Genomic DNA, 20,149 nt, shown 5'->3' on the forward strand with positions numbered 1-20,149 from the left:
ACATAGCATGCCAGAAATTGGACAAATATAACAAAGTTATGTTACATGATATTTTAATTAGGAACCAATATAGGTGTTTGAACTTTTAAAAATATTAATACATTTTAAATATCTAACAATAGAAACATCATTTATAAAATGCATGTGAGACATCAAGTGTCAAAACCACACCTATCCTTGAATTTTCAAAAGTTTTTTATTTTGCATATTGATGGTTCTAGGCAGGGGCGTGCATGGAGAGAATAGACACCTGTTGGCCCGGGCCCGAGCCTGAAAGGGGCCCAATATTTTAAAAATGAGGGATGAAATATATGCAGAGACATAGGGGTTAACAATGGGGGGGGGGGGGCGTGAAAGTCATTTATGACAGGCCATAAAATTTATGTGCTTTGTGCACACCCCTGCTTTTAGGTGATTATTGTCCCATAAGTGATTTAAATGAAACCAGTTGAATTGGTAACAGCTGTTGTTGGTTGTAAAAAAATTTCAGAAACAAGTTTTCTTTGAAATACAGATCAGTTTGCAAATATTTTTTGTCTCATTTGTAAAATTTGAAAAAATGAATTGAGCTGGTTTTGTACTAAATACCTCATTTAAGCTCATCAAGGATATTTTCTGGAATTGCTGATATCTATGACATTATGGCTCCTGCACATGAAACACTACTCACAGCATAGTGAAACTTAACTGTCAAAAAGTCTCTGATAGGAAAGAATAAGATAAAACAAAAAGAAAAAAAAAAATAAACAAGATTCTAATTAACTCTAAGTAACCAAATATAATCTCATGAATAAATTTATATTGTTCCAATTCAGCATGCACAAGCATTCATAAACAAACATGTTCCAATTTCCGAGAAGGTTTTGAAGTTATGGGTACATAGGTGGTGAAATTTTTTATGGTTTGTACAATATGAAATAAATTTTCAATAACTTTTGTACAGTAGAAACTTTTCTTTTTCTTTATCAATAATTCTTTATCAATAAATCAACTTTCAAAAAGGTAAAATATAAATTTAACTGCAGCAATGGGGTTTTTTAATTTTTTCATGACAATAGTTAATGTTTCATGCAATAATTAGCATTATAGAATAACTACATTATCCAGCATTTTCTCGATCGAACATCAGTTAAATCTTCAACAAATATTTATATCAAAACCATATATTTTTTTCTTTTTTTGACTTGGACAAAGAAGGAGTTCAAAACTTTAACAACAGATAAGGTGGTAAATAAAACAGCCCGGACCTTCAAAAACACCTTTTTATCATTTTAGCTTGGGGGGGGGGGGGGATCTTTGCTTTTATTAAAATACTTACTGAAATTTCATTAGAAACCCTGATTGAGAAAGCAAAAAACTAAGTACTTGATACTTTAAAATTGTTTACTAATAATACTGAATTTTACAATCTTTAATTAATTTATATAGACAAGTGACTTTAAAAAATACGTTGAAATAAATCCATCAATGAAGGTTTCGTTTGCATAGCGCTACTGGTCAGTTGATCACAGTTAATGATCTTAGTTGTTATTCACCGGTTGTTTATCTATCAATGCTACATCAAATGCTTTCGGTTGATACCCGATTACTTGCGCAAACAAATAAAAAGCAGGTGAAAAACACTTATTATTGGTTAAAAATGTCCCCTGATTCAATCAACCAATCAACCAGCTTAAATTGCGGTTGACCAGTGGGATCTACCAGTGAAGCTATTAGAATGACTTCGGGAGCAACTAGTTAACCCGTAACTGTATTAGAAGGCTCTGGTTAGTCACTGGTCAACCGGTAACACTATGCAAATGTAACTGAAGCAAAATTTATATTGCATAAGTTTGAAAGTATATAAGGAGGATGGAATGCGACAAAAATGTTAAGTACAATTATATATTTTGAAAGTAAGTACTCAATAAAATGGAAAGACTAGATAAAGGGGAATTAAGACTAGAAGACAAGAACGATGAAAGAGCATTTTAGAGTATTAAAATAATACTAATTAGTAGATTAAAATAATACTAATTTAAGAAAAATAAATAAAAAACATGTAAATTAAAAAAAAACTTTTAGAATTACAAAAAGGGAAGTAGAAGGAGGACACTTGTAAGATTTTTCTACCATTGCACCTACAATAGAAAAAACTAAAATTTTACCTGCCACTACACAAAACAAACCAGCATGTAACAAAATGATTATTTATTTAAATAACCTGTTTAGTAGCATAGTTTTTGTGTAACTATATAACATAAAAGAATGATTTTCTTTTTGTGTGTGCGTGGGGGGGGGGGGGGGCAGTACAACGGTGAGAGGTATCAGTTGTTGCACAAAAAACCCTATAAAGATATATAACATATTAGAAATATATGTTAGATCTTTGTCCTGCAGCATGAACTTTATGAAGAACAAACACAGACTCCACTTCTATTATCAGGGGTGCCCATCTAGGGACCTATGGGGGGGGGGGGGGTTGTGGCACAGACTGTGCCATTGAATTTTTTAGGAGGTTGTGGTTTTAAGAGATTTTTTTGTTTGGGGAGAGGGGCTCACTCTTGGGGATGTTTGTGGTACTTAAGGGGTGCACCTTTGCTCTTGGGGGGATGAGCACCCCTGCTTTTATGTATTAAAAAAAAACTAACTTATTAGAATAGGAGCCTTGATTCATTTCCCTTGATTTATGTATTAGTGATATAGATATTACATGATTTCGAACTTAAATTGATCAACACCATAAACAGTTAGTACTAAATACTAGTCAAAGGTTCAATGCAAAATATGAAAGATTTATAATTGAAAGACATTATGCATTGAATAATTAATACAAAAAAAAAAATGTATATATTGTGTTATAAGGTAACAGGAGATATGTTTAATGCATAAATATACACACATATTTATATATGTACACAAACATAGTTTTTAGAAAAAATGTCAGTTATATTGCTCTTTACTAAAACAAAATATTTTTCTAATAAAGAAAAATGAAAAGAACTAAGGAATAAAACAAATTCTTTGCATTGAAAATAGGATAAAATCATGATAAAACAAATATTGTACTATATTTATTGACACAGAGTTAAGATATGTTTTAACATGTGCATTGGAAATCTATGATTAAAAAATTTACTTTTGCAAAAATTCACCTTCAGTTTGACTCTTAATACAACAGCCGTAAAGGAGTAAAAAAGGTTCAAACTGCAAATTGATAGAAAACTTAGCTTGTAAAATTTTATCACTTATATACACCATTTGATCCATCCACAAATTTAAAAGATTTTCCTACGATATATCACAATGCCACAAATATAAAACATTTGGGCTTTCTCCATAAAATATATGAGATTCTAACAACTTTATAAATATATTTTTCATGTAATGAAACATTAACAACAACGCTTTTGAAAAACTCAAGTTGTATTTTAAAATTAGTTGAATAATTTTTTTCACCATCAACATTGCACAATCAAAGAGAGAAAAACAATAATTTCTTTAATTTATCCATATAGTATTCAATTTTCACTAATTTACAAAACAGTATAAAATGTGTATAAACAAGAAACATAAAAATTTAATATCAAAACTTCAACAAGATCCAGTAGAGATTCAAAAATTTTATGATTACGTAGTATAAAAGTTAATTCAAAATGAGATTGACCTTGATTGACTTTGTTTCAGGCCAAAATATAATGATATAACTACATTATAAAAATTTATACGTAAATTGCCAAACTTAATTGATTTTCAATTTTTTACATTTTTTGACAACAATGATATAGAAGAAGACTATGATATTGAGCAAGAGTTCCCAAACAAGTAAATGCCGAATCTACAAAAGTTATGATTTTTGAATTCATTGAGATTTCAAATTTTCAATCTGACAAATTTTTATTTTCTGGTTGTTTATTCTATCACGTGCAATTGCAAAAGCAAGTGCACATGTTGAATGATGAAACACACAAAACAAAGTTTGTACTTTGTAACAGTATGCTTAGTATAGAACAAGTAAGATTTTTAAAAAATGCAAAATTTGGCAAGATAAAACTTTGTGCTCCACTTATCATTTAAAAAAATATATATTAAAGGAAAAAGTGCACAGAAAGATCATATGATTAAATACAGCATTTCATATAGTGCAATGTCAAAACTATCGTCATTGTATTTCCAAGATATAACTTTAATCTTTGAAATTTGTTTTTGTTGATTTTTTTATTAGTAATATTTGTCAATTTATCACTTAACATTAATGTAAATATACTTTGTTTTAAGGTAATAAAAGGTCTGCATATTTTTCTCAGCACTCTGAGATATGAGAAGTAAAACATTCACTTTTGTGCGAAAAATATAAATGAGAAAACAAACCTAATTAAAGTACAATTTGCAAAAATATTGCAGAAATGTGTTTTGAGGTTGCAAAGAATCCCTCTATCAGTGCATAAATTTGAGAGCTTGAAGATATGAAAAATATATTTGAAGCTTATACATACCAGAGCTCATAATTGAACAATATGAATTCCTAATGACCCAATTATATGCGTATGTCGATAATATTATGCCTTAATAACGTTGATTTTCTCATTTATCGAGAGCATGATTTTCAGATTTAAAAGTGTACCTGCTTCTTTGCTTACAAACATACTACGTCCAAAGACACACAGGCATTAGAGATTCTTTAGTACCAGCAGAAGGAGTTAAGTTCTCATCACATAAGAAAAAAAATGGCATCAGAACCAAATGTCCCTGGACACTGCCCAGTAGCTGAGAGGCAGAGTCAGGATCACTAACTGCAAGACTTGGCTTAGATAAATATTCTTTCAGCTGAACAAAATTGCGAACTTCATCTGAGGGTATGCATCTGAAAACCTGTAGGGGGAAGACTTTAAATGATAAGCTATGAACTAAAACAAGAAAAGAATAGAAATGGTATAAAAGTTCAAAGAACAGTTTTGGAAAAATTAGAACACTTCATTTCAAGATTTTGGTATACTTTTCAACTAAATTCAGGCAAATTTTCGTAGTTTTGTAAGAACAGGCATCATATGTAATTATCTTGGTGCATAAGTTTTCTTGGGCTTACCACCAGTGGCGTACCAAGACGGATGGGGGCCTGGGGCGCTACTCGAAATGGGGGCCTATCTGGTATTGAAACAGAAGTTTCTCAAACTATGTGTACGTACCATATTTACAGTAATTACTTTAAGTGGTACATTTTTACATATTTCAGGTAGTGTTGGTTTGATTTCGGACACTATTGTAAATACCACAGTAAAACACATGGTTTTAAGTAAAATTAAGTAAATACTATATTTTTAATAAAATTGTGCTTTGTCAGAAAATATCAGAAACAGAAAAAAATCTTAAAATTATATTGTATTTAAAAAAATTATTGCATCTGAACATCCAAGTATATATTTAAAAACATATAAAACAAATTAAAGCAGCTAATTCTAATCTAGTTGTATAGAAGTTGCAATTCTTCATTACAAAATTCAATTAGTACTCATGAATTGAAATATTTTTTTAAAAATATTAGTAACTACATTTTACTGACCTTATACGCATGTGTAGAAATGAGAGCATTCAAAATATAGAACCGATTTCTAAAGCGAAGAGCGTAATTTCCCCCGATTATCGGACAAAGCGCTAGGAACTATTTCTTTCGCTTGGCCGCAGCTCATTTCTCCATAGTCAAGTGAGCTTGCAATCGAGTATAGAATGGATGGGAGGAGGTATTATGCAGTCAAGGTCAAAAGTCCTGAAGGATTGACCAATTAAACAGTTTTATGCTGTCGAAAGGGGCATAGCAAAGAGGAAGTCCCCTTTGCTTGAGTCAGAAGGGGTCCATCCGATTTGCTCTTAGAAGTTATAGCTTCGGGCAGAAGACGAAATTTAAAACCACAGAAGTGCAGCTGATGGTAAAAAGAAAAATTTATCTGGCTGATTCTTCCAACGCCACAAAGGATAGACAACTGCTCATTTAGGAATGGATTTTCTTGGTTATATGTTTGAATTCGGTTTCAAAAATAGTGTATGAATTAAGACTAGACCATCGTAGTCTTAATACACAAAACAAAACATAAAACAGATATTTTAGCTGTATACTGTAATGATCAAAAATTATAAACGTGCATCTGCTATGCATTCGTTTTTTTTTTTTTTAATAAATTGTTTGAAAAAAAAAATGCATAAAACTTTGCTGAAAGCACTTAACGAAATAAAAGCAAACGATTTTTATAGGTTTGGTTAATTTAAAAATTTGGGGCCCCCATTAAATTCGTGGCCCAAGCGCTCATGTGCCTTTGTACACTAAGACGGTTCACTATGAAAAAAAGTCATATTTAACAAAATTTATGATATATACTCGCATATATAGGTAACTGATTAATATTTCTAATCATGATGTATATGACAGATCTACTGGAAAAATAAGATACAATTTCGGGGCTTATGTCAAAACGGGGCCTTTGGGACATAATTTGCCCTCTCTTTGTTTAGGGAAGAGTCACTGAGAAAATATTCATTCTACATGAAAAGTCAACTTTTTATTTATCTAAACCATGGCATAAGGCACGTCTGGCGAAAAAGAAAACGAATTAAAATTTTGGGGCCTATGTCAAAGCGGGGCCTTGGTATCATAAACCCTCCATTGATCCCGAAGAGGTATTGATTGTATCCCTGAACAAATATTTGGTCTTTAAAAAAATTATGATTTATTAAGCCAACTTGTTTAAGCATTCAAACCAAGATATGCGACAATATTGGTGAAAACCAAAAATTGAGATTTGGGGGCCTATGTCAAAGCGGGGCCTGGGGCGGACCGCCCCCTCCACCCCCCCTTCGGTACGCCACTGCTTACCACCACAGTGGCATTGCATTCCAATTTGATGTGCAATGCTTAAGGCAATCTTCTTTGTTTCTTTACAAACCTGGGAGAAGCGGGATATTTTCTTCTAATATTCTGCCTTATTGATGATGATTTAACAACAAATAACAAAAGGTTAATTTCCCTTTCTTCGGCTCCCTTGTAGAATTTCAACACATTGGGAGTTTCTCTAATATTACTTTTCATGTAGGAGAGGATGATTCAAAATGTCAAATTTGTTTTGAGAGGATTTTGCCTCTATGGGCTATGGTAAATCTTCAATGAATAAGAGTTTTCTGCCTGGACAATTTTCAAGTAGGGAATTTTGACAATTTTCGGATAGAACCCTTCCTTCAATGCTAAACAGCCTCGCTTTATCGGGTAATGGATAAACGAATACCCCGGTTATACAAATAAAACCACTCGGAACTGAATATTTCCCAATAGAAGCAATGTTAAAAATCCTCGCTTAATCGAATAATTTCCCCGGATATCAGCTTTAGCAAATATTTTTGTTGAAAAAAAATTTGAATAAATGAGAAAGAAATTAAGTAAGAACAATTACTGACATTAAAATATAAAGTAATATTTATTGCTGACAACGGACGAGAAAGTGATCATATTCTTTCAAAATGTTTTTATTATTCTATCAAATTTATTTTGTCTTTGTCATTACCAAAAAAAAATAGTGCAGTCGATAATAAAATGAAAACACATTTCAGACCATGATAAATTGATAAAATATTAAATATGAAATACAGTAGACAAGGAGGGGAAAAAGGAAGTCAGAAAACTGTTCCCAAAAGACCTTGAGCAAGCAATCACCTATTATGGAATTTTTCAAAAAATAACTTAGTGAAAAACGGTGACAAAACAACAATTTCATAACTCAAGTTGTTAGTTACTTTTTATAATTTTCATCCATACTTATAATTTGTTTACTAATTATTGAACTATTTTTTAGTTTATTCAGCTTATTTCAAAAACTTTTTAGCAATAACATTATTTCCTTTATATAGCTATGGATTTATTATTATTACGATTTAAGACAAACGTTATCAATTCAGAAAGCTAAAGAAAATTTCCCCGCTTAATCAAATACCCCGCTTTATCAAATAATATTTCTTGGAACTGACGATATTCGATTAAGCGGGGCCGAAAGAACAGATTAAGCTTGTTCCAAAATTCCAAAATTTTTGATATTGAAAAATGCAAAGGTCAAGCAAAGTTAAACAAAATATGAGAATCGAATATGATAATTCATTATTGTATACTAGTGGTACCTGCACGGCTTTGCCCGTAGTTGAAAATTAAAAGGTCATTCGGTTTGCCTGTATATTTACAAATAATGGATGACAAATTCCTCGCCAATCGGCTATGTTCATTCACTCTCCCATTCCAGGTCATGATAATTTCGTAATTTACTTGTCCATCTTATGATAATTTTGCTCATGAAAATGTTCTTAAAATCGGAATAGAAAAAGATCAAAATCAAATTTTCGAAAATTCGCTTCGAGGTGCACACCCCCATGCTACAAACTAACTTTGTGCCAAATTTCATGAAAATCGGCAGAACGGTCTAGGCGCTATGCGCGTCACAGACATCCTACAGACATCCAGACAGAGAGACTTTCCGCTTTATTATTAGTAAAGAATACTATATGAAAATTGTTTAACTCCCTCCAAGAGTGGCGGAACATCTGCCAAGAACAAGACCCCACCAAAAAAAAAAAGACTGAAAGAAACCTAAAGAACAACCCTCTTAAAAATTTCAAAGGACCATTTGGCATCATAATCCCCCCTCCCCATGCTGCGCATTCATGAAAATAGTATTATTATTTTTAACTTCTTCCACATTAAAAAAACTTTACATAAATTATATACTTAAGAGAATCAAAAAAAAAAACAGTTATATTTATGATTCTCATTGCACTGAACATTACAAACACATAACCTGTAAATAACATAATATAGTGGAAAGTTAAACTAAACTTGGATTAAATTATCAAAAACTCACTTTCTCATAAACAGAAGTATTTAATGCAGCTGTTCTTATCCACACATCTTTATAAAATGATTCACTAACAGGATCTCGAACATCAACTGATCGACTGTTTTTATCCAACAGTCCCAAATGCTCCCTGCAAAAGAAATATAACATTAACCACTTAACTATGGTTACACACGATGCTTACATAGTTTGCATTACGTGCCTAACAACGGCTATGTGCGTAGTGTCCTTTCTTCACTATACACAAAAGAGAATCTTATTGTTGCAAGGGCAATAAAGTTTGATTATGTCTTAAGGGGGGGGGGAAGGAGACCATATAGGGGCCAAGGGGGGCTTGAGCCCCCCTTGGAAATTAGATTTTCCTTGCTTTAGAATTTTTTTCTTTGCGAAAATATAAAAATATTTCTTCTCCAGCCATTAAAGAATAAATAATTAAAAATGTCGAATTTTAATGACTCTAATCTGTCCTGAAATCTGCCTCCATGGGGAAAATATCCTGCTAAACCATGGTTGAAATTTCTGAGCTCCACTTACAATTTTGCATATGGGCAAACATGGGGGAGGGATATGCTTTTTTCACATGTGATCAGGTCGACCCTTTGAACCGAAGGCAAACCGAAAACTTTCACTTCAAGGAGCAGCTGTGACAGAATTGAAAATCTACAAAAGCTTTTATCTAGACGCTTTTGTTAGATGTCTTTCTATCCATAAGCTCACCTATTTTGCATTCAAAAAGGGGTTCCTTGTAACTCCGAAACACGTGTATGCAGTAATCTGCAATTTTTGTGCAATACCGTGAAACCTGTGTATAACGATACTGTCTATAATGATAAACTATCTATAACAATATTTGTTTTTGCCCCCAGCAAAATGTCAGCATGAATAATCAAACTGTCTAAAATGATAACCTGTCCATTACGATATTTTTTTAGGTCCCAACAGTATCGTTGTAGACAGGTTTTACTGTAATATGTTATTTCTTAATTTTAGTTTTCAAGAGCAAAGGTATTCAACTTTAGACTTGACTTACAAAATACATTCTAATATGAGCTTAATAAATAGCCAATGAGTTTCTTCCAGAACATTTTCTTATCGAACATCCAAGCCACACAAAATTATAAGCAGCGGTGCCCACCTCCCTAATAGCAAAGGCGCACCAATATCGGAAAGGCCCCCCAAAGCAAGCCCCCCCCCCCAAATGAGAAAAATACCCCTCAAAACCCTCCCTAAAAATTTCAATGGTGCAGTCTGTGCCATGACCCCTCTAGGTGGGCACCCCTGTTTTAAAATTTGCAAACCATTGTCATATGATGTAAAGATTCATTAAAAAGAGAAAAAAACGTTGACAAAATATAACTTTCAAAATCTGATATAGCTCATAACTCTTCTAAGAAGATGGCTCTGGTCTCAAAGAGTTAAAATAAAGCTTTAAAGATTTGCACTATATTTTATGCTTTGATATAAGCAAAATTTTAATAAAAGCAGGATAACAAAAGTGGAAGACATTTTATTAAGTGCATTCACGTTTCTTTGTTAATTTTTATTACTATAATTATTATATTTTAAAATAGAATTTCTCGAATCTCTATCAAATTCAGGTGAGCTGTTTATATTGGTTCTTTGGGAAACAAGAATCCTAAATGTTTGAATTGCTTTGCACATTTTGGTAGAAATAAATCTGGTGCAATTTTTCATCAGCTTAAAAGCGGCATAAAAATCTAAATGATACAGAAATTTATTCATATTTATAGAGATTAATATGAGTGATTGTTATGAATGAATTAATATGATGCATTCATATGATGGATAAATATGAATGCTCAGTTTCTAAACTGAGATTGGAACAGTCTGGAATGTTTAAATTTCAAAAAAAAAAAAACTACAAAAATTTTCTGGCACAAAAGTACCTAAGCCAAATTTTGTAAAAATTCAACATAAAAAGAGTCCGATTCGTATATGTACGTACATACAGACCAACACATGTACTTTTATTCATAAAGATGATTTGTATTTATCTGTTGCCTTGAAATTTACAAAATGCAAACAATATATTTGAAGCAATCAAGTAATTTTAACGCTTTGGAATTTAAATTAATTTCAAGTACAGGGTGTCCTGAAAAAGACTGACTGTTTTCAAAAAATTATAACAGGAGAAAGGTTAATGATAAAAAAAAAACAAATTCTTGCAGAAAATTCATGTGGTGGGTCCTAAATTTTTTCCCTCAGAATTCCAAATTTTAGTTCAAAAATATTTCAATAGATGGCGCTGCACATAGTTCGGCGGTAAGTCAAGAAAGAAGAATTGAAATTCTCAATTTTTCCTCTGATTGCGACATGGGATTACAGCCGACGATTGTTTGAAAATATTGTTTTGTTTTTTTGTTCATTATTTTCGAAAAATTATGATGTAATTTTTATGTATATTTTTCAGGGATAGAAGTGACATTTGCCAACAAAAATATAGGAAAATATAGGAATTTTCTGAAAAAAATATAGGAATTCGATGGAAAATATAGGAATTTTCTGCAAACAATATAGGAATTTTTCGAAATATAGGAATATTTTGAAAAAAAAAAAAAGGATATACAGGAATTTCGATAACAAAGCTCGCCAGTATGACATTTTTTTTTCAAAATGCAATACTACTATTCGATTAAAAACATGTAATTACACTACCTGACATAAGTGCAATACATACGCATAAATAAGTCTAAAAATACACACAAAATCAATTTTACAAACAGTAAAAGAGCGTAAAACTGTAATTTGTACTAAACATATTAAGGCATATTTCTTTAAAAATAAAAAAAAATAGACCAAACTTTTTGTAGATGAACACAAATCTTTCTTAAATTAGTTGTATCACTAATCTAATTTTTAATGAAAGATTTTGCATGATCCGATACTGCGATGGGCAAGCTGTGCAGTAGAATGAAATTCGTGAAGTTCTGTTCTAATTTATGTTATCACTTGACAATGCAGTAAAAGCCAAACTTAAAGTTTTATAAGTTGTTGAAACATGTGCTATGCTGAAATCAAAGTCACATGTCACCGTAATATCAGGGGTCAATCCAGGTTTCATTTTTTAAGTCCCCGTTATGCGAAAAAGCAAAATATTTTTTGTGAATTTTCTTTATTTTTGTGAAAAAGAAATTATTGTGAATTTCCTTTTCTTTTCTAGAAAAAAGTGTTCAGGTAAAAATTTAAATGTACGCAAATTAAAAATTTAAATGTATACTGTGTTTTTTTTTTCAGAAAAATCTCTGATATGATACTTTTTGACCATTTTTTCCCCCCTGAAAATCCTGACTTTTCAGTACCAAATTCGATCATAGTTGAAATCCACGATTTCCCATGACTTTGAAGGACACCCAGTAAAATATATATTTGATTTAGAAATATTTGGTCATTAAAGCAAAATAATCCAGACCTAAAAAAACTTGGTGGCCACCACTGTCCCAAAGTTTTAAAGTACAAAAAGTGAGGGGGGGGGGTAGTTTTTACTACTTTCGTAAAAAAAATTAATAAATAGAACCTTGCACTTGTTTACAAAAACATGCATTTTGGAAAATTTAAGTTAAAATAGGTTTTTAAATTACTTCAAAATAAATAAATGAGAAGTCGTTAGGAAACTGCATTTTAGTAATCAAAACCGTTTCTTTAAGTTCATACCAAAGCCTCCAAATCAATGAGGATCGAATGCAATTGTGCAGATAAAATTTCCCTTTTCTAGAAACTAATGCAGGGCTCCCAACACATTTTAGTTTTAGAAAAGGGTAAAAGAGGGCCAATTTCAATCAAAAAGAGGACTAAAGAGGACCAGTTAGGATTAAAAAGAGGATCTTGAGAGGATCATTCATTTAAACACAAGGAAGCATCAAAAGGCAAATTAGCTGCCTGCTGCTAAATCCCTGAAAACAATTTGTTAATTAACCATAATACTGATTTTTAATGATACAATTCCTTTATCACCTTCTGCACAACTGATCTTTTTATCCATTGAATAATATTATTTACACAAACATTTGGATGGGAGGGGGGGGAGGCACTTTGCGCAGCACTTAAGGCAGCCTCCATAGAACTAAATGGGCGTAATGATACATTTTGAATTGAATCAGGGATGCTGGTAGTCTCACTGAAGGATAGATGAAGCTGTGCTTCATCTCTCTATAGTTTAAAATTATTTTTGTGTTTTTCTGTATTGTAATGCTTCTTTAATAGCATTTATATCCCTTCTCCACTGATATGAATCCATCACATACCAAACAGATCTATTGTATTGAAAGTTTCCCTAAAAATGTCTGAAATTCTCAATCACAAAGAGAAGCAGATCACATGAGGCATAGTTTTGCAATTTTCATATTTAAAGTATATTTTCAAGAATCATAAAGCTTACATTAAAAAAAAATAATTCATGATTGCAGGGCCATGAGTGCTTTGAACTTTTATGGGGGGGAACAAATTCCCCCCTTTAGCAGGCATCATGCTGCCTGCCTTGTCTAGTGGTCAGAGAAGTCTGACTGCGATAGGAAGGTCTGGGTTCGAATCCCGGCTCGGGCATGGACGTACTTTCTCTCTCCTGTCCTTGTCCCCTATAAACGGGCCCTTATGGCATGTGTGTACTGTAGAAGTCGGACTTCACACCAAATTACTCTACAGTTGGAAAAGTGAAGCAGTGCACCTCAAATTGCCAGCCTACTTGGCACACGACAACAACAGCAGCAGGCATCATGACAATGAAATGATGTACAAATTCAACTTCATATAATTACATAATTCAACTTTGTTTCATATACAGACGCTACTTTAAAATGTTATGTGCTCAATTGTTTAAATTTAATACCCCTCCCCCTCCCACACAAAAAAACAGTAATAACCGAAAATAAGCTAATGATAATCAAAATTATGTTTGGAAAACTAAATAAGCTTGAATTAAACAACACAAAAAATATTAATTTTTTAGTTATTTAAGTAAAAATTTAATCGAGTTAATCTGACGTAGCATGTCAAAATAACTTCTAATTGCCATAAATATAAAAATATTTATAAGATGCAAAACGATTGAAAGCTCAGAGAAGCAAATTTTCACGAACCAAGTTCAATGTTGGCATGCTTCCTATAAAATAAATTTATTTATTTTCTACTAAATTAAACCTAAAACATGCTAATCTAAGTTGGAATATGGGAAAATAACATTCGATTGGGCAAAATATTTTAATATTTACATGATTCAAAAAGATTGAAATTTCAAACATTAAAAGCAATTTTCCGCGAAGTCCGAGTAAGTTCAATGTTACCATGGTTTCCAAAATAATTCCTACATTAATTATTGAAATTAAATGAAAAATAAGCTAATCTAAAGTAGTATATGTCAAAATAACTTCCAATTGTCAAAAACATCTAAATGTTTACAAGATGCAAAAGGATTGAAATTATTTTCCGCGAAGTCCGAATAAGCTCAATGTTGTTATTATTTTCAAAATATTTCCTTCGTTAATTATTGAAATTGAACGAAAAATAAGCTAAACTAAGGTAGCATATGTCAAAATAACTTCCAATTGTGGAAAACATCAAAATATTTACGAGATGCAAAAGGATTGAAATTTCCAACGCGAGAAGCATTTTTCCGCGAAATCCGATTAAGTTCAATGTTGCCATGGCTTCCAAAATAATTCCTTCGTTAATTATTGAAATTAAACGAAAAATAAGCTAATCTATAGTAGCATATGTCAAAATAACTTCCAATTGTCAAAAACATCAAAATGTTTACAAGGTGCAAAAGGATTGAAACTATTTTCCGCGAATTCCGAATAAGCTCAATGTTGTTATGGTTTTCAAAATATTTCCTTCGTTAATTATTGAAATTAAACGAAAAATAAGCTAAACTAAGGTAGCATATGTCAAAATAACTTCCAATTGTGGAAAACATCAAAATATTTACAAGATGCAAAAGGATTGAAATTTCCAACGCGAGAAGCATTTTTCCGCGAAATCCGAGTAAGTTCAATGTTGCCATGGCTTCCAAAATAATTCCTTCATTAATTATTGAAATTAAACGAAAAATAAGCTAATCTATAAAAACATATGTCAAAATAACTTCCAATTGTCAAAACATCAAAATGTTCACAAGATGCAAAAGGATTGAAATTTCAAATGCGAGATGCAATTTTCCGCGAAGTCCGAATAAGCTCAATGTTATTGTTATGGTTTCCAAAATATTTCCTTGGTTAACTATTGAAATAAAACGAAAAATAAGCCAATCTATAGAAACATACGTCAAAATAACTTCAAATTGCCAAAAACATCAAAATGTTCACAAGATGCAAAAGGATTGAAACTATTTTCCGCGAATTCCGAATAAGCTCAATGTTGTTATGGTTTTCAAAATATTTCCTTCGTTAATTATTGAAATTAAACGAAAAATAAGCTAAACTAAGGTAGCATATGTCAAAATAACTTCCAATTGTCAAAAACATCTAAATGTTTACAAGATGCAAAAGGATTGAAATTATTTTCCGCGAAGTCCGAATAAGCTCAATGTTGTTATTATTTTCAAAATATTTCCTTCGTTAATTATTGAAATTGAACGAAAAATAAGCTAAACTAAGGTAGCATATGTCAAAATAACTTCCAATTGTGGAAAACATCAAAATATTTACGAGATGCAAAAGGATTGAAATTTCCAACGCGAGAAGCATTTTTCCGCGAAATCCGATTAAGTTCAATGTTGCCATGGCTTCCAAAATAATTCCTTCGTTAATTATTGAAATTAAACGAAAAATAAGCTAATCTATAGTAGCATATGTCAAAATAACTTCCAATTGTCAAAAACATCAAAATGTTTACAAGGTGCAAAAGGATTGAAACTATTTTCCGCGAATTCCGAATAAGCTCAATGTTGTTATGGTTTTCAAAATATTTCCTTCGTTAATTATTGAAATTAAACGAAAAATAAGCTAAACTAAGGTAGCATATGTCAAAATAACTTCCAATTGTGGAAAACATCAAAATATTTACAAGATGCAAAAGGATTGAAATTTCCAACGCGAGAAGCATTTTTCCGCGAAATCCGAGTAAGTTCAATGTTGCCATGGCTTCCAAAATAATTCCTTCATTAATTATTGAAATTAAACGAAAAATAAGCTAATCTATAAAAACATATGTCAAAATAACTTCCAATTGTCAAAACATCAAAATGTTCACAAGATGCAAAAGGATTGAAATTTCAAATGCGAGATGCAATTTTCCGCGAAGTCCGAATAAGCTCAATGTTATTGTTATGGTTTCCAAAATATTTCCTTGGTTAACTATTGAAATAAAACGAAAAATAAGCCAATCTATAGAAACATACGTCAAAATAACTTCAAATTGCCAAAAACATCAAAATGTTCACAAGATGCAAAAGGATTGAAATTTCAAACGCGAGATGCAATTTTCAGCGAAGTCCGAATAAGCTCAATGTTATTGTTATGGTTTCCAAAATATTTCCTTCGTTAGTTATTAAAATCAAACGAAAAATAAGCTAAACTAAAGTAGCATATACTAAAATAACTTCTAATTGTGGAAAACATCAACATATTAACAAGATGCAAAAGGATTGAAATTTCAAAAGCGAGAAGCATTTTTCCGCGTCCGAGCCGAGTAAGTTCAATGTTGCCATGGTTTCCAAAATAATTCCTTCATTAATTATTGAAATTAAACGAAAAATAAGCTAAGCTAAGGTAAGCACATGTCAAAATCACTTTGGATTGTAAAAAGAATCAAAATATTAACAAGATGCAAAAGGATTGAAACCTCAAACACGAAAGCAATTTTTCGCGATAAATCATATCGAATATATATGTTCAGAAAATTGCACTAATGAAATATTTTTAAAAGAATTACAAGCACAATCCAAACAATAAATAAATTCAAGCAATAAAGAAACTTTTTATACTTTTTCAAGGTTTTCAAACACTAGAAAATGTGTGTGTATGACCTTTCCCCCCCCCCCCCCCAAGAACTTTTCAAGGTTTTTCATGGGCGTACGAACTTTGTTTAACACGCGCTGCGGCGGCGTGCTTGGGAGAACAGTAACTTTTAACGAAATGAAAAACTTTTAAAATCTGATATTTAAATAAAAACAATATAAAAGCGAACTAATCAGACCATAATGTCAAAAGTCTAAAGCGGACTTTACCATAAAACACGGACTTTGGCGGGAAAAGCGAACCATTTGGGAGCCCTGCACAGTAGGAAAGATAAAATGGCGGCTGCACGTGGATCGCGGAAAAGGCGGTAGCCAAAAGTCGAGGGGAAAAGTAAAAAAAAAAAAAAAAAAGGAATCGGAAACTGAAAATATAGGAAAATATAGGAATTATAGGAATTATAGGAACTTTTTCAGAAATATAGGAAAATATAGGAATATAGGAACGCTGCGATGCCTGATATTTTTTAATTTACGGGCTTACTATTTGCAGCGCCATCTGTTGGAAAAAATTTCAACTAAAATTTGGAACTCCAGGGGGGGGGAGAGGGGGGGAATTTACAACCCACCACATGAATTTTCTGTAAGAATAATTTACAGTTTTCTTGTTATCGATTTCTAAAAACAGTCAGTCTTTTTCAGGACACCCTGTATGTTTTGTAGTTATTTTCAGAGGATAAAAACAAATTACCTGAATAATGTTCTTCTCAGACTACACGCGTAACGACCCGCATCATAGGGCTTTCCATCCATTACTGCTTTTTCGAAATCTGAATCTTCAATAATCATACAGATCTCACTGTCTCTGTTTCCAAGCAAACTTCTGTCATTTATATTTGCAGATCCAATAATTACAGTTTTATCATCTGCTATTAGTAATTTGCTATGAACATACACTAATTCTGTTATCTGAAAAAGATTTAAGCTGTTAGTTAGAAATTATATGAAATTTGAATTAAAAAAAAAAATAGGTGCATCTTTTTAAATTGAATTCTACTCAGCAAAATCAAACTTACAATTTTTTCATTTAATAAGCCATGCGTTCTCAAGCCATAAAAAGTAATATATGTGTTAGGATCCCCAACTAAAATAAAATAAAAAGCCACGTTTAATATATTTTTTAATGTAGCAAAAACTATGTATAATCAACCAGAATAGCAAAATAAATTTCTTAAACAGCCAAATAATACTAAATAAAAAGTAAAGATTCTTGTCAAGATCTGCTGTTATTGATCAGTGAACTATGTAAAGATTATCAGTAAAATCTACTGATATTGTTTTGCACAGAACTATAAAAACCATTGGACATTTAAAGCAAGAAGTTTAACTTTGTGCAAAAATAATAAGTGAGATAGGCATGCATAAATGTAATAGAATTTAATAACTGCATAAACAGCAATAAAACTAATGACATGTATTCTATGATTAACAAGGAATCCCCTTACAATAGAAAAACTAAACTTTGGGATGTATAAAGTGAAAAAGCAAAGCTCTATCTGCTTTTAGGGTTTTGTTGAGACAAATGTTTTTTTTTTTTGAGCAATCACGATTGCTTATTGTTTTCATTTGACTGTTTTTGGCGTCCTATCATTTTATTTTCCCACCGCCACCCTCCACACCGTCACCATCGACCGGCTCCTCACGATGCTGCTCCTCTAGCGAAAGCAGTCTCCAGGTTGTATCCATGTCCTACACACATGCGCATACATACACAACTACACACACATGCACACACATACACACACATACACACACACATACACATACAAACGCACACATACACATACAAACACACACATGCACACATACAGACACCTACACATACACACAGACAAAAACATACATACAACTACCCACACATTCATGCCTGTAACAGACACAAACACACATGCCTACACACACATACACATACCCCCTACACACAAACACACACCTACATACACACTTGTGATTGCGAAAAACATAATTTGAATTCAAGATGTCAAAATTCAAATTATTATTATTTTTTTATTGATTTATTTCAACACCGAATATAACTATATGAATACTGATGAGAAGTTGATATACAAGTTCTTGAACTTATATTCATATTTCTGAAAGATAATTATTGTATAACTTAAAACTTTTTTATTAAATGTAACAAATTGTAACTTTTCAATCAAAATCCTAAGAATGCAAGAACAATAACATTTTCATATCGATTGCCAGAATCATCAAGTCAAATATAAATAAAATTAGAAACCAAAAACTAGGAAGTTTTAAGATTTAAGTGACGGGACAACAAATTTCTTCAAACACTTTTACAATGTTCAAGAGGTTCCTTGTTGCATAGATTTTCTGATTTATTTTAGTAAGTTTATCAAGTACATAGAATATGCCTACATGGTTTATGAAGAACAAAGGATATGAAGAGCGCATTTTAATTATTTACAGATTGTGGAAATCTCATGTATTGGAGGAGGAGTATTTTAAAAATCTTTGCAAGTTTGTTTATACATTCCTTACAGAACATTGGTCCATCATACACATCAAAGCTAAAAGAGTGCTCCTTGAGTCTGGGGATAGTTTTAGCGATCAAGTTTAACTACGTATGGAAGATTTTATCATAACTGTGACTGATATTCAAAAATTATTACAAATCAAACTAATTTCGAAAAATTCAAGCTTAAACATTCACTGACTTCTCTTTTCCGACTGAGTTTAACTCGGACTACACTACATTAAAATGTTTATATTCAATTGAAATAAAGCCAATGTATTTTCTTTTACCTTCTTTTAGCAATCGTTGATACAAGGAGCCTGGCCCCCTACACATAGAAGCATAGTTCCAGTGTGTTATAGCTTGAATAGCAGTACCAGTGCCAGTTCCAATTTCACCTTCAAATGCAGGAAGAAGTGGCATAACAACATAAACTCGAAAGTTTTCTCTATTTCTAAGTAAAAGTCACACATAATTTCAATTAGTTTAATATTCTGCAATCTTAAAAAATTGAGTTTCTAACTACAAAATATTTCTTACCACAAAAAGTAAGATATAGCACTTAAATATTTTCAACCTACAGTAAAATCCCTCCAATGAGGACACTAACGGGACAAATTTTTTTGTCCACAATAGAGAGGTGTCTGCAGGACAGGGTTTCAATAATGTTATATGCATTGGAATCGGGGAATTAAAAAATGTCTGTATAAGAGAGGTGCCTGTTAGGAGGGGTTTTACTGTAATAATAACGATGAAAATAGCTTTGATTTCAAAATTCATAAGACTGAAATGTTTTTAATACATATATATGCACACATAAATATATTACACACCTTAAACAAT

At 31.7% G+C, this 20,149-nt stretch overlaps 1 protein-coding gene across 1 annotated transcript in view; it reads right to left on the reverse strand.

Annotated features, from left to right (window-relative positions):
• Positions 1–3,889: 3,889 nt before the first annotated feature.
• LOC129228246 (phospholipase D1-like) overlaps positions 3,890–20,149 on the reverse strand; it is a 53,599-nt gene continuing 37,339 nt past the window's right edge. Inside the window, 5 exon segments of the mRNA XM_054862914.1 lie at positions 3,890–4,851; positions 8,868–8,991; positions 17,519–17,736; positions 17,844–17,911; positions 19,597–19,760. Of these exon segments, the coding sequence (XP_054718889.1) occupies positions 4,627–4,851; positions 8,868–8,991; positions 17,519–17,736; positions 17,844–17,911; positions 19,597–19,760 (799 nt within the window). The 3' untranslated portion in view covers positions 3,890–4,626.

The sequence above is a fragment of the Uloborus diversus genome, chromosome 8, assembly GCF_026930045.1.
Source record: "Uloborus diversus isolate 005 chromosome 8, Udiv.v.3.1, whole genome shotgun sequence".
Classification (NCBI taxonomy): domain Eukaryota; kingdom Metazoa; phylum Arthropoda; class Arachnida; order Araneae; family Uloboridae; genus Uloborus; species Uloborus diversus.